We start from the raw sequence: 15,422 nt of genomic DNA, 5'->3' as shown, positions 1-15,422 counted from the left end.
AAAGTGAATAGCACTAAGGCTACCCAGGGGACAAACATGCCATGATGTCCCAGGGCGCATGCACATAAAAATCAAGACTACCAGAGTTGTTTACATAGGGAGCAAGAGATTGAAGAAAAGACCTTTGTTAAAACAGAAGTTTATAACAGCCTATCGGGATACTCCCTCTGGAGCTGGGGTCTAGATTCATTAGCAAGTTGCATCAGGAAATCACTGGCATAAGGCTAGAAAAGTATCTGGGTCGCAAAAACAATGATATAGCAGTATGGAAACAGCTCTTGTACATCTGCAACCAAACGATGGGGGTGGAAATAGCTTTGTGGCAGACGAAAGTGTGTATAGTTACTGGTTTGATTGTTTCAACCCATTAAAAATATTTCTATCCTGAAACAAAACAGAACCAATTAGAAAATGGAAAATTACATTTTTGGGGAAGTTTCTCGACCAGACTCTGCAATTGCATTGCAGATAGGAGCATTCGGGTTTCCAACCCAGGAACACATTGAAGATGATGTTTTGCTCAACACAACAATTTTAGGGCTGAGAGTAAGCTGCCTCTCCACAGAATAATGAAATGAAGTATATTTCACCTTTATTAGGATGTTGAATGCACCTACTAACAAGGCAATGATGACCATGCAACTCACACCACGCTTGCTACTTTTATGGTCCACAATGTCCAGCCTGCCTGGCTCACCAGCATCTGCTGATGACCTCGCAGGAGTCAAATAACTCCTTGCCCGCACCAGAACAAAGTACGGGGGTGGGTGAGGTCAGGTCAATGCTGTCTTGCAATTTCACACAGTTAGAAATGGAACTGCACCCACTATTACCTGGGTTAGAAATACTTTCTCACAGTATAGCTGCTGCCAGCATTAGCCTCAGACACATCAATTGTAGTTACAAGTCTTTATTTCAAAATGCATTTCAGTTTGTTCAATTGCTGGCTGAATAAAACATGGAACTTCCTGCACACACACAATTCCCCCCAGATTCATGAGCTCTTCCTATATTAGTGCTGCATGTGTAATACTAGTGCAATAACGGGACTTCACACTGATCATTTACCTAATGGAGTTAAAAATAAGGTTATTAGATCTATTTCCGATCTCAGTTCCATAGTTATCCCAGATTTACATCACTGAGACATCAGAATCTGGTCCACTGAGTAAATGTTTAAGGAAATGAGACAGGCACTACAATGGATCACAGCACTAAGTCTCCATCAGGTCAACCCTTTACCCTTGTCTTTACTGTACTTACAGCACAATCTTTACTTGTAAAATATATACTGAAGTTCAGTATAGAGTTTATCGCTGGTCTCAGATACTAACTAGTTCAACTTAAAGACTGATATGGACCATAAGACAGAAGACTAGCTTAAGTAGGCTGGACCATTCAAGTCTTGTTGAATGCCAAACTAGACTTGTTAGTTTTTTGGAATACAGTGATTGCCTAAACAAGACTCCAGTTTTGTTAGTACAATAACGTTTTATTTGACATCTACAAGATTCTGGTATCTTGCAGTTTTTTGGACAGGTTTATACAATCTCAATTTTTCAATAGTGCAACCTGTGCAAGCAAGAAATGACAAACATTGTCCTTCACTTTCTTATAAACATCTACTATTATAGGCAAAACAAAACTTACCCATATTATAGATAAGTGACTATTCACATTTGTACATTACAATTTCTTTTAAACAGCTCCAGATAAACTCTACAATGTCTTACAACATATTAAACAGTATTCAAGTTACTGGGTAACAGAAACAGCACATATAGCGGAACCCTCAAGAGTTTCCCCATTGTCTAATTTACAGCTCAAGTAAGGTTTCAACTTACAAATGACAAATTAAATTACATTAATGAAGTAAAAAATATAAGATTGCATGAGAGGTGGAAGTGAATTTGCACTTAGTTTCCATAGTCACCTCGGATTAAGGAAATATTTTAATTTTAAAGGAAAGGCTTTTAGCCATCTTTGCATTACACATTAGGAATACCATTAATACATTAAAATGAAGTAACTTTTTAATTTAAGATGCTTATCACAAAAAACATGTTGCAGACTCAAATATATAACCTCCAGGAGAGAACCAGAAAAAATGCAATACTTGGGTATAAACACTATAAAAATGCAAAAACCAATGCTGTACAACTAAGATGGTTTCTCTCGGAATTCTTGACTGGGGTGTTTATCCTGTTCATGCCTGTTTCCAAAGACATGCACTGTCAAACAGAAACTGGGAAGGAACCTGAATGAATGCATGATGTGCAATCTCTAGTTTTCATGCGTATATAAACTTACAAGTTGAAGAGAAAAAACCCAATATATATTTTCTATATATACTCAATACATGCATTCGAGGTTATCTCCCACAGCAATGGCATTGATGTACTGCGTTAAACCCTGAGCACTGTATGACAAGATAAAAATAAAGCCTGTTTGGGAATTTTCAAGCATTTTCAAACAAAAATTGTGGTTTGTGGCTTAAAAGGCCAAAAGTAAAAGCAAACAGGAAGCTCTACAAAGAGCATAGACAGATGCACCACCATAAGCAACTGCTGGCTTTCAGTTCTACCATCCTTTATGTATCTCTTTATTCCCAAAGTACTTCTGAGACCACACAACTGAACTGAAAAAATTATATTTCTTTGGAATCTGTCCCTGATTTTTATGCAAGTGATATGCTTTTACAGCCTTTTCTCAAACACCAAAGTCAACACCTGTAGTCTGTCCTCTTAAGCATTGTTGAAGTTGGTGATGCTCTGTGGGTGATGCTGCTGCCATATCTGCTGCTGTTGTACTGCAAGCTGTTGAGACTGGTCTGATGTTGACAGGAGGTTTACAAGGGGTGATACACAATTTGCAGGAATGAGCAAACCTGTAATTAGCAACAAGTCAGCTGTACTTCTTAAAATGTTTGTATAATTAAGAACTTAGGCCAATGGTTCCAAGTTCCTTAAATGTCAGCAGCAGCTTTTGCATAAAAAGATTTAATTTTCAATGTCAAGGCTTTAAGAACTTATCGAGCGCTAAAACAGGTTCTATTCCCAACTAAAAGTAGTACATTCAAAAGTCATCTGATCCTTCAGTCACAGACTAGCAGGAAAAAATGCAAATTGTCTTTAGGGAAGTACAGCTTCAACTACTCTTGCTGTATTTTCAACTAAATGCACAAGGCAGCAATTGGCTGTTTATTCACTCTCCTGGTTGGATAGAAGAGGTCACAAAACTACAGACGTTCAGGGATGAAGAGAAAAAAATCCAGTTTACACCCCTTTTAAATGTCACTAAACTCAGTGGAGTTAAGCTGTAAGGCAGGGGTGGGCAAACTATGACCCGCGTCTGGCCCATCAGACCTTTTAATCTGGCCCTGAAGCTCCCACTGAGGAGCGGGCCTTGCCCCGCGCATGCCATGGCTCCACGCGGCTCCTGGAAGCGGCAGAATGTCCCCCCTCCAGCTCCTACACGTAGGGGCATACAGGGGGCCCCTGTCCCAAGCGCCGCACCCACAGCTCCCACTGGCCATGAACTGCGGCCAAGGGGAGCTGCAGGGGCCGTGCCTGTGGATGGCGCAGCACGCATAGCCACCTGACCGCACCTCTGCATAGGAGCCAGAGAGGAGGACATGCTGCTGCTACTGAGAGCAGCTTGAGGTAAGCGCCACCTGGGGACTGCACCCCTCACCTCCTCCCATGCCACACGCACCAACCCCCTGCCCCAGCCCTGATCCCCCTTCTGCCCTCCGAATCCCTCATCCCTGGCCCCACCCCAGAGCCCACACCTCCAGCTGGAGCTCTCACCCCCTCCTGCACTCCAATCCCCTGCCTCAGCCCAGAGCCCCTTCCAGCACCCTGACCTCCTCATTTCTGGTCCTATCCCAGAGCCCGCATCCTGAGCTGGAGCCCTCACCTCCTCCCGCAATCCAATTCCCAATTTCATGAGCGTTCATGGCCTGCCATACTATTTCCACACCCAGATATGGCCCTCAGGCCAAAAAGTTTGCCCACCCCTGTGCTAAGGCCTATGATCTCCACGCTTGAGCCACTCCACTCATACTTTTCAGCCATGGCTTCAACAGCCCACAAACACTGCAGGAGTGAGTATTTTAATGGTTGAATTAAGGGTTTGCAACCCCTCTTCAAGGCTGAAAAGTTGAGTGGCTTTGGTTTTAAAGATAGCTGGCTGGAAAAAATGGAGTCTAACCCTTCTGGGTGGCCGAGAGAACCACAGGTGTATTGGGACATAAGTGGATCTTGCCTTTGTTGGGAAATATGCATCAAGTGATAAACAGGAGGGGGAAAGTGCAACACTTTGTCCAGTAGTGTAGGGGTGCAACAACCCTAACTTTTACAACAATGAGCCTGCTGTTTAGCCTGAAGTGACTCACCCCTATTCCTTCCCCCCCACCTTTTTTTTTTGAGGCGGGGGGGGTCTCTTCAGCTCTAGCCGGGAGAAGTTTTCAGCAGAAGGCTGGTTTGGAATAGTTCCTCCCCCTTAACCTCATGCAAACAACTCATAATACAGAAATCAAAATACTTATAGTAAGGCACAAAGGCCTATTCTCTGTGTGTACGTGTATACCTCCTACACAAACTCAGAATATAACTTCAGTCTATACACCCCAAGTTTAACTGACTGCTATGTGGTCCAGCAGAAACAAGTTAAAATAACGGACAAACTTACTTACCTACAATCCTCTGTCCATCTTCTGCTCTTAGCCGAACTATTTGCATTTTCACATTTGTACCACTCACAGAGGCTAGAACTCCTTCCACTTTTGTCCAGACACTTAGTACTGAACCACACAAGACGAAGTAAGTTCGACAGCGGAGGCCCACTTCACAAACTAATCCAAGGCTTGCTTTCTTACAATTGCCTCTCCTGGAGGAGGAAGAGAGTTTAACACATTAAAGAACAAGGGAGGGTAATTTACAATTCAAATGAACTTTTTTTTAAAATGAAAAATCTTTACTTGTGTAAGTAAACACTAAAGGAGGAGAAAGTTAAGATGGTCATGATGGATAGTGAGATGGGGACATGGATAAAGCTACTCCACAAAATGGCTTTTAAAGTTGTGAAAGACTATTAGTACATCTCGGGCTAGATCCTCAGCAGGCGTAAACTGACAAAGCTGCATTAAAGTCAACAGAGCTACACTAACTCACACCAGCTGAGGCTCTGACCAATAATGTCCATTAGCAAGAGGGTAAGTGCTCTAAAAACAAATTCAGATGTTGGGGTATTAATACACGGACATTCTTCATCAGTGGTTAGCACTGAGAAGTCAAGGCATGATGTTGAGGGTTTAACAGCATACTGCTAGGAGAATCAGCATTAAAACTAATGTTCTTTAGTTCAACCATCTAAACTCTGAATCTAGCTAAAGTTACTGGGTTTACATTTTTTCAAGTTAGTTATATCCAATACATCTCAACAGATCAATACGTTTACCAAAGCATGAGACACTTTTAGTCCCTCTGCGTTATTACGAAAGTTCTTCATTATGCCCACTCTGAACTAAAAAATGAAATCTGAAAACAAGTTCATATTTTCATCTCTCTCTTGTAAGGTAAGAAGTTGCAGATTACCACTTGGACTGTTGACTTTGAGACTCCTTCAGAAATTACATGAAGTGACCAATATTGGCTCTTGGAATTTTTATGAAGATGTGGATGAAAAGTTGATTAATTAAACTGTAGACTCCTGGTCCAAGTGATAAATTAACAGATTTAGTCAAACACCTTGGTAGAAAACCTGTTTATATACATACAAATACTAACCAATAAGCATGGGTACAGGTATCTGCCGATGAATTGTACTGCTCTAGCCAATGTGGTAGAGCATCTTCAGAAGGTACCTGAAAAGCCATTTAAAAGTTGTATTAAAATATAAACGTGGCCTCTGAAAACTACAGAACAGCGCACACAGTATTTTGCTTGTAGCAATGGGACGACAGATAACACTGATACAACTTTGGTTTTGTTTTTCGTTTGTTTTTTTTAAGTACTAATATGAACAATCCAAGTTATATTGCTCTGTAAGCATTTTGGTAAATCCATGCTACAAGTAGAAATCCTGCTAAGGATGTAAATAAAGGTTTAGGTATAGTAGAATCTCACTGATTGAGAGGTCTGTAGATCCAAGAACCTCGTTTATAAAGCGATAAATTCAAAGACATTGTCACACTTGAGTGCTCTTCGTTCACTTATTCTTACAAGCATCATGTAAATTCTTAACAGTTCACAGTCAGTCAACTTGCCTAGGAAAACATTGGCTACTAAAGCAATTGTGTTGCTGTGATATGATCTTGAGGGACAAACGAAAAGATTAATTTTAGTATTTTAGAAACACTAGCAGGGAAACACCCGGAAGTTCAGAATCATGTATGGTTGGAGTATATTGTACGTAGTGTTCAAACATGTTTGGGATAAAGCATCTTCTGCAAGTTTAATTGCAGCTGAACCTTCTCCCTAGTTGACGTTTGGAAAGCTACTCCTAGATTATGGAAAATCTTAATGGAACGATTGATATTTTGATAAGTTTTTGCAGATACAAAACACTGTTTAGGCAGGCTTGCAAAGCCCTAGAGATCTCTTTGGATAAAGATAACTATAGGCTTGTACTGGACGAAGTTTACTTCATAAACAGCATTAGTTAAGTGTTTCTATAACTTGCCACCATACTGTGTATGGACAGACATGGGTTTTGAAAAATCCTGCATTGTCTTTTACCACAAAGAAACTGCTTTTTAAGTAATGTTGATTTAAAAGGTTACCTTCTTATATTTCTTTTTCAGGTCTGCAAACGTTTCCAATTTGAGTTGTTTCCCAGTGTTAGGTCTGTATACTAAGAAAAGCTTCTTTTTGGGATTCACTTCCTTTACCAAGATGGCAGTTTTCTTATTATTTCTTATCTGAAAAAAATGATTTTATAAGTTGAAACATGGACAGTGTCTTTCCTAAATAATTATGCATACAATAAATGTGTTGAATAGCTATCCAGATCCTAATTATAATGAATCATTTCTCCAAGTATACTTTAACTAGCCACATGTATTACAATTTTTTCTATATACATATTGGTCCACAACTAGAAAGAGTACACAATTAACCAATATGACATAACAGGATGTGTCATAATTATGGTCCAGTAACGACATGTCTTAATGGTAGTTTGGCACGAGGTGAAAGATAGTGGCACTGGCTTCCAAGAGGTGTGTCATGATTACCATAATTCACACCCTAGTGTCTGAGATTATACACGGTTTACCTTGCATATAGCATGAGCACACAGATTTTAAAATGAATACCACTTAAAACTAAGTGTATGGTTACATTTGATACCTGTCCTAAATGTCTTAAAAAGTAGTGTTTTGTCATCAGTGCTTGATGATTAAACAAAGTTACATAAACCACAAAATCATTTTTAAAATCAATTTGCTTAAAAATTTGAAAGCATTTTGCTAAACTAAATAAAAAATAAGAGATTGTACTGGATTGAAAATAAATTAAATTTTTAAAGTTTTGAATATATTCACTTTACACATTTAATGTGAAAGAAATTAAGTTAGTGGAGTTTATTGGGACAGCCAAAAAATTGTTCTGTTCTACTAAAAAATGCATCTGAGAAATATGGAAAAAAAACAACACCACATTTTAACAGATTCTCACTTGCGAAGATAAATAAAATCCATCATCTGGTCCAGTTTGCTCAGCCCAAATCTTAGTTGCTTCTTCCCAAGACATTCCTCTTTCTACACTGATCTAGAAAAGACATTAAAACAAGGATGTTTAAACACCACATTTTGGAACAATTACTGAGATTACATACAAACAATTAAGTCACAACAGTTAACAGTGGTCTTTACAAGATGACAAGGAACTTCATTCTTTCAGTAACAGGTTTACAAGCCTCCATAGTGGAATACCAAGTTTCAATTTAAGAACTGAAGTTTCAAATTAAGGATTTTCAAGGGCAACTAAAGTTTTGGCAGTTTGAAGAAACACGGAATTAACTTACTGTGTATAATTCTACATGTCCAGAGGTAGAGTATCCCGGAGTTAAAAACTTCTTAGTATCTGCCTTTCTGACCTTCTCATCTCCAGAGCCCAGATCTTAAAGAAACCCAAGAACAAACAATAATTTATGTACGAGAAGCAGATTAAGGAGCAGAAAAAACATTAAGAAATTTGATTTACTTACCTAAAATACCCATGTCATATCTTCCATTCTTTTTAGCATTTTGTATAACTGCATTTAACGTATCAGAGAAATACTGAAATAAAGCATTCTGCTGATGAACCTCCATACCCAGAATTCTATTCAGGAATTTTCCTATATTGTTGTAATCTAAAAAGAATCACAAATAATGTATAAAGTGCACAGTTTAGGAGAGAGAATGCTGGTATAAGTGAAGTCCTAAACTAGAATTCATACGTTTTAAAAATTAACTAAAATCAAACTTTTCAAACTATCAAAGCAAAACATGTTTTTGAAATAAAGCATACATTTCTTAAAGAGATTAACTTCAAATCTAGACATAAATAAGAGAAGTTTCAGGTGCCACTGTTGCCTCCAAATCTCCCTGCCAGGTCTGTGGTTTTATAATCACAGAAGTGATTTCTGATTTGACAATAAAATTATACATCAGCTATCAACATTGACAGATACACCAAAAACAATACCTTTATCAAGTGTCAGAATTCCTGATCTGTCTTCTACATTTATTAGGCCCACACCAATTAATCCTTGCCGAACATCTAGGGAAAGAAAAAGTTACAAGGACTGAAGCCATCTTTGTCCTGCCCTCTGAATAACCATATAATTGCCAAGAAAACGAAAATAGCTAGGAAAACAATATTTGCGTTACCTCTGGAGCAGCAGATAATCCCCACTCCTGCCCCAAAAATCCAATTCCAAATCTTTGCACACCCCATATATATATAATTTGTGACTGATCCATATGCTAGGAAGTCACGATACAAAGCCTTCGCTTCTGGTCGAGTCGAAACATGGGTAGGGAGGAATACCAATATTACTACATTTTTGATCAACAGAAGAGCAATATAAGCTTCTTTTAAAAAAAAAAAAAGGGTGACAACCAGGCAAGGTTTTTAAACAGTTTTTAGTACTGTGGTTAAATAGCCATAACTAGACAAGACTGTAGCATTCTCTGAAATTGGTACCCATAGGAAAACAGAATTTAAAGAGAATTTAACTCCAAATTTTCCTATGCATACAATAACTATCTATGTTCCCTTAAACATTTTTATGGGAATTATATTCAGCTGTATTTATCATGGGGGAATAGATCTCATGTTTGGGCTAAGAACTAGTATATAAAATTCACAAGTTAATTTAAACAATTAGAAGAATTGTACTGGTAATATGAACAGAATTAAGCCACCTGATATCAAGAATAATTCTTTACATTTAAACCTAACTCACTACCATTCAGAAAAACAGAAGTAAGTGTTTTCGAGAAAGGATGACCAAAAACTAGGGGTTAGAAAACAGTGAATTACAATTACCTTTAAAGAATTCTCCAGGATAGTCAGCAGGTGGGGACACCATTGGGGAATCTAAATTCACAATGGATTTCATAACTATCTCCAAAGCATTTCTGCCATACTGTGTTAAGAAAAAAAATTAAGTTACAGTACTGTGAAAATTTTGCATATGGGGTTAAGCCTCAGAATTCTAGTATGCATGCTGGTATACACCATGGGTTAAAGAACTAATTTTTAATCCTTGCCTGAAAACAGTTTTTCCATTCACAATCCAAATTACAAACAACTAAATTAGAGCATGGAAGAAAATGGGAAAATGCTGATGAATTTTTCAGTTTAACAAAATGCATTGTATGGTAATAGCCCAGTCTGTTAATTTCTCCTTAACACGGTCATTTCCCCAGGTTCAGGACGCTCAACAGATTGATTGAAAGACAGCCAACTGCTTAGGGTTAAAACATGGAACTTTACCTGGTAGATTAAGTCATCTATATATGCTGTAATTTTACATGGCACTTTATAAGCAGAGTACAACATTCCCTCCCCAAACAGTGGGCAGAGAAAGAAGCAAAATACAACAGTTCAAAAAGGAAGAATGAGAGGGAATTCCTCCACAGGCACCTTTTCATTTTGCCTAGTATAAGTATTGTTGCAATCTGTTTTTATTTAAAAAAAACAAACAAACAAAAAAACAAAACAAAAACAATAAACTAAGGAGATGTCACCTTGTTGTCAAAGTTGAACCTGCTAAGGTCTCGAGTTTCTGTTGCTCTTCTGTCACCGTGAGTGAGAGCTCCCTGTCAAGACAATACCTTTGTAATTAAAACATACAAGAGGTCTCTGTACTGAAAAATAGACTATGTACAGTGCTTTAACTGAGTTATACATAACAGTCTTACCAAGCTCTCTAATCTTTTGGCAACTATAGATGCAAATCTTTGCTCTCCTGCCAATTCGGAAATTAGGAACACATACTCTGGTGCAGTAACTTGGTTTGATCTGTGAGTTCTTCCTGTGTATTTAAAAGTGAAAAAAAGAGTTACAAAAACCAAACAGGAACTCCACAGAACATTTGATGGGAAAGTAGAAAGAAGTCTCCAGAATCATAAACAAGCAATTGGGAGACACTGATACTTTTGCCACACACAGACTTAATACATTCTTAAGCAAAGAGTCAATGTGATAGGAACTAAAAAAAATTCAGAACACCCATCCTATTTATATACCAGTTGTAGATAAATCTTGTAAAGAGAAACAACTGCTATGCACAAAGGGGGAATGTTTGTGGATGCACATACTATGAAACAAGGTATAATACCAGTTTTGCTTAGACTTTTTACACTAAGCCTACAGGCAAAATTTCTACTGAGGGGCACAGACAGTTGGCCTTACTATGGGATGGGAAGAGGGGTGGAGCTTAAATATAACTAAACCTAGCAATCCTGCTGCTCCACGAGCAAGACAATTAGAAAGTTGTTGATTCTGCTGTAAATTCTACTGTAAAACTATGTGCAGATGAACATTACCAAATGCAACACTCCAAGTTTCTGATTACTTCATGAAGATGCACAGAACACGCAAAACAACTAATTCTAACATTTACAAATCTCTGTATACACCACCATTTTTATTCACCAGAATTAATGAGACATAACTCACAGCATCTAACGAACAGAATACTCCACATTATACCAAAACTAACCATGGACATGCCTAGTGCAGTAGATTATTTCTGAACTTGATGAATTAAAATACAGCCATTAACTCACCAAATTGCTGTATTGCTCTATCTGCACTCCATGGTAACTCCAAAGTCATGTGCACTCTCCGCCTCTGATTTTTAGCTCTACGGTCGGCTTGTAATGAAATACCTGAGCTGGCAGCTTCTGAGATGATGGCAATGTTCTTTTACATAGAAGAAAAATTAGCAGTGAATTTGAGACCAAACCTTAGTTTCCAGATTTGTGAAAAAACAGCTGATTTTGGAATTACCAATTGCTACGTGACTGGAGCTACATCACTAGCTTTGGTACTTGGGTGTGGGTGGGGATGAGCTTTAATCTTCTTGCGTTTAGGCTAAACAAATGCTACAGAGACACAGAGGCCTTGAGAGAGGAAAGGGGGTCATCACTTTACTGTCCCAGCAACTCCCTCTTGCAACTGGAGAACAGCAGAGATCGGCATCCGGTCCTGCCATGTCAGAGGAGAGGCTCCTGTGACGTAGGCCAGCCCCTCATGAAAGAAAGGGAGAAAGACTCCTATAGCAACTAAAGCTCTTTTCCTACAAGGTGGCAGCTGACCACGAGCAATATAAATTATAAGGCTGCTGCACTGGAGAAGGGTACCTTGATAGCCAAGTATAAAACCATTTTGGCATTTGATCCTCAGGTGAAAATACTCAGGTATTTATAAAATAGAATAAAAGATTTAAATATTTACATGCAACTTGTAACAGAACTGCAACAGCAAAGTTAAGTTACAACTCACTCAAGCGATTTCGTGAGAGATCATAAGATAACCAAGCTAAAAAAAAAAGCTCTGTAGTCTGAGGAGTTACTTTTAACAGTCGTCAGCGTAAAACTTTCAGATGGACAACATGGATTTCTCAAGTTGGTCTGTGTGCATCTCACAGGACTGTGGGTATAGGCAATATGGAGCAGCTCTAACTTATGAATATTGTAGGAGACCATTAATTAGAACATTTACTGTATGAATATATTGATTTAGTTTACCAGCAGGCTGTTGGAAAAACAAGCAGGAAGGCAAGACAGTGGCTCCATATTAGACACCTCCAGTCAAACACTTTGAGGGGAATAAAAAGACAATGCCTGAACTATTAAATGGGAAGATCTTACCTCCTTGGCTCCAGCCAAGTAACAGCTTGTTTTGCAAAGGCCAGGAACCAAAAGGTCTATCAGAGAGACAAGGCAGGTAAGAAAATATTTTATTGGACCTACTTCGGTTGATGGAAGGTACAAGCTTTCGAACTAGATCGAGTATTTCAGGTCTGGGGGGTGTTCTTAGAAGGTTTGTACATTCCCATCAACAGAAGTTGGTCCAATAAAATATACTGCCTTAACTACCTTGTCTTTCTCATACCCTGGGACCAATACGACAACAACACTGCAAAAGGCCTAACAACAGTTAAAGTTGCTCAATCTAGAGTGGAAACAGTAGTTGGCAGCTATTCATGACAGGTCAGACACCAACCTGTGGGTCTGAAGAAGCTAGGCCTTCCTAAGCTTCCAGGAAGTAAGACAGACAGACATTTGGAACTTTAGCTTTAAAGCCTCTTTTGTTGTTCCTACTGTTAAATACTTTGATTTAAGAAGGCTGTTTTGAGTCACTGTAATGCACTGATCAGAAGCTCTCCGAGGCAAGAACTGCAGGTACATGAACCCAGCCAGATCTGATGGAGTAAGTACGGTTGAGCCATAGTGTATTGCAGTGCAGAACCCAGTCTAAGACCCAGAGACTTGCATGATTCCATCGCAGGAGAGGTGAGGTCATAAGGCCTGAAACATGAGTGGGTGCACTCAATGAACTCAGCAAGGGGTCAGAGGTGCAGCTAGTCCTGTAGATGTTTCCCTGTTTAGCTGAGGGTCAGCTATATCACTCAAGGCACCACAGGCTCTACAAGAGGGTTTTACCAGTACTACCAGAAAAACTGAAACTGACAACAGAACAGGCAGACGGGTGAACAGAGAGAAAAGGGAAGAGGGACAGGCCGAAGCATGCCTCATGGTGATGCTCTCAGACTCCTCAAGAAGTATGGAACATAGGAATTGTTATACTGAGTCAGACGCGTGGTCCACCCAGTCTTTGACAGTGGGCAGTACCAGATACTTCAGAGGAAGGTACAAGAAACATCACTGTTGGTAGATATAGGATAATTGTTTTTATATCCTTTCCAAAATATCTTAGTATTAACTATAACAATTCTAGATATTCTTGTTATCCATAAAAATATCCAATCCCTATTTGAATGTTGCTAAGTGTTTGGTTTCAACAACATCCTGTGGGAATGAATTCCAGCCAAATTACATAGTGTGTAAAGAAGTATTTTCTTATCAGTTTTGAATTAGCCACATTTCATTGAATCTCTGCTGGTTGTTTTATTATGAGACAAGGAGGACAGAAGCCCCTCTCTCTCTCCTCTATACCATTATTTTACACTTTTATTATGTCTCTTATCAGTCTCCTTTCTAAGGGATATAATCCCAATTTTTTCAAAATCTTTTTAGCCTTTCTTCGTGAGTTTTTCCATGACAAGTCACTCATGCATTTTCCCTATATACCTCTATCACTGCAAAATCATTTTTGAAATGGAGGTGTCAAGTACTGCCTACTATTCCAGATGAGGTATTTATAAGCAGCTGGGGAGCAAAAGCCTTGGATTTATTTATTTTCTTTAAATGAGTGCTGTATCAGAAGATTGAGTTTTTAGAAGTGTCCACTTGAATTTGAGTCTCTCCTTTTAAATAGAAAGGACTTATTAAAACTAATGGTTCAATTCCCATTCCCAGCTGAAAAAGCCTGTTGACCTTCAGGACATTCCATAAAAGTCATGTATTTGACAGAGCTTTTAGGAGCAAAATGGGTATATGATTCTGTAGATCAGTTAATTTCTATTATACTGTGCTGCTAAGACTGTGGTTGGAACTGCACATTTTAACAGTCTAGTGCCTACTGCTTGTGGACAGACCTGCTATAATTTCTCCAACATAAAACAATTCCTTGAAGTTACATAGAAGTAGTTTACCTTGTCTCCATCCATGAATCTCTGCTTTTCTGTGATATTTAGAATTTCAACAGGCACATCAAGTTCAGACCTTGACTCATAAGATATACTGCCATCATCATTGCTTACAACTCTCCCTTTGCGGCCTGTCATCTTTAAAACAAAGGAATATTTTTAACCTTATCGTAGAGGTGCTGAAATGATGGAACATGAAATTACTTCAAACATCAGTGCTATTTATTCACACACTGTCCTTAGAAGACAGCAAACAATTCACTGCAAGTATCCAAAGACCAAGATACATTTTATACCTGAAGCTGCCTGACTGATGCAATACTGAGCAGCGCACAATACTCCTATTTTGGAATAACCTTGGGAATCAAAAAGGCAATCCAATAAAGCAGAGGTTATGTGGAAGGGATGGAGGACCACCAATCTTAGTGTTTTTTATTGTCTGATAATGAAGGCATCATTAGTAACTAGAGAATTTCACTGTTACTGTAGTCAAGTCATGGAACTCGTAAGTCTAAGACCTTACCTACAAAACCAATTCAGCAGCAACAAGTGCAGTGTAAATTTACCCTGCAATAGCCTGCCATGGTCTGTGTGCACCCTCCTCACGCATAGAATCCCAGAATCATAAGACTGGAAGGGACCTCGAGAGGTCATCTAGTCCAGTCCAACTGCACTCATAGCAGAACTAAGCATGTTAACAGAGTGCTTTGATCTGGATTGGTCCCCTCTGAAACAGAACTAGCTCAAAACATGTTAACAAAACACTCTGCTGATGTGCATTGTCCGTGGACAGCTAGACTGCGACTGGCTAGTAGTGCAAGGTAGATTCACACACTAGCTTGCCGTGATCTAATTGTTCATGTAGACAAGCCATAGTATTTAGTAAATGGAAGTATGGAAAGCTGTGAAGGGAAAGAAAGGAACTAGAACTCCAAAGAAATTCACTGAAAGTAACAGGGTCTCTTCTGAACTAAGGGAACAAAGAATGTTTCTGCTGGACAGACAGCCTACAGGAGAAATGTTCTTAGTGCTGGTGGGTAAAAGTGTTGTCCCTTATGTGAAGCTTTACACACATGCCCTCCCTGGTCCTCAACTCCACTCCAGGTCTTCCCTGCCTGGACTTCGGGAGAGAAACCTGGAGTTAAAAG

The 15,422-nt window shown here is 39.0% G+C and overlaps 1 protein-coding gene across 13 annotated transcripts in view; it reads right to left on the bottom strand.

Moving 5' to 3' along the window:
- The window catches only part of SBNO1 (strawberry notch homolog 1), an 88,163-nt gene that overhangs the window by 43,958 nt on the left and 28,783 nt on the right, over positions 1 to 15,422 (bottom strand). For 11 of the 13 annotated variants that reach the window (XM_073312988.1, XM_073312993.1, XM_073312990.1 and 8 more), the window contains 12 exons: positions 14,281 to 14,412; positions 11,288 to 11,423; positions 10,418 to 10,530; positions 10,244 to 10,315; positions 9,540 to 9,639; positions 8,694 to 8,768; positions 8,212 to 8,358; positions 8,029 to 8,123; positions 7,680 to 7,772; positions 6,785 to 6,922; positions 5,790 to 5,866; positions 4,697 to 4,890 (listed from right to left, as the gene is read on the bottom strand). In XM_073312988.1, coding sequence (XP_073169089.1) covers positions 4,697 to 4,890; positions 5,790 to 5,866; positions 6,785 to 6,922; positions 7,680 to 7,772; positions 8,029 to 8,123; positions 8,212 to 8,358; positions 8,694 to 8,768; positions 9,540 to 9,639; positions 10,244 to 10,315; positions 10,418 to 10,530; positions 11,288 to 11,423; positions 14,281 to 14,412 — 1,372 coding nt within the window. Of the gene's footprint in view, positions 1 to 894; positions 2,888 to 4,696; positions 4,891 to 5,789; positions 5,867 to 6,784; positions 6,923 to 7,679; positions 7,773 to 8,028; positions 8,124 to 8,211; positions 8,359 to 8,693; positions 8,769 to 9,539; positions 9,640 to 10,243; positions 10,316 to 10,417; positions 10,531 to 11,287; positions 11,424 to 14,280; positions 14,413 to 15,422 lie in introns of those variants that run through there. The other 2 variants (XM_073312986.1, XM_073312996.1) reach the window with 1 other exon arrangement.

This window comes from Lepidochelys kempii, chromosome 15 (assembly GCF_965140265.1).
Source record: "Lepidochelys kempii isolate rLepKem1 chromosome 15, rLepKem1.hap2, whole genome shotgun sequence".
Classification (NCBI taxonomy): Eukaryota; Metazoa; Chordata; order Testudines; family Cheloniidae; genus Lepidochelys; species Lepidochelys kempii.
The sequence above is the reverse complement of the archived record's forward strand: the minus strand, read 5'-3'. Positions and strand labels throughout refer to the sequence as shown.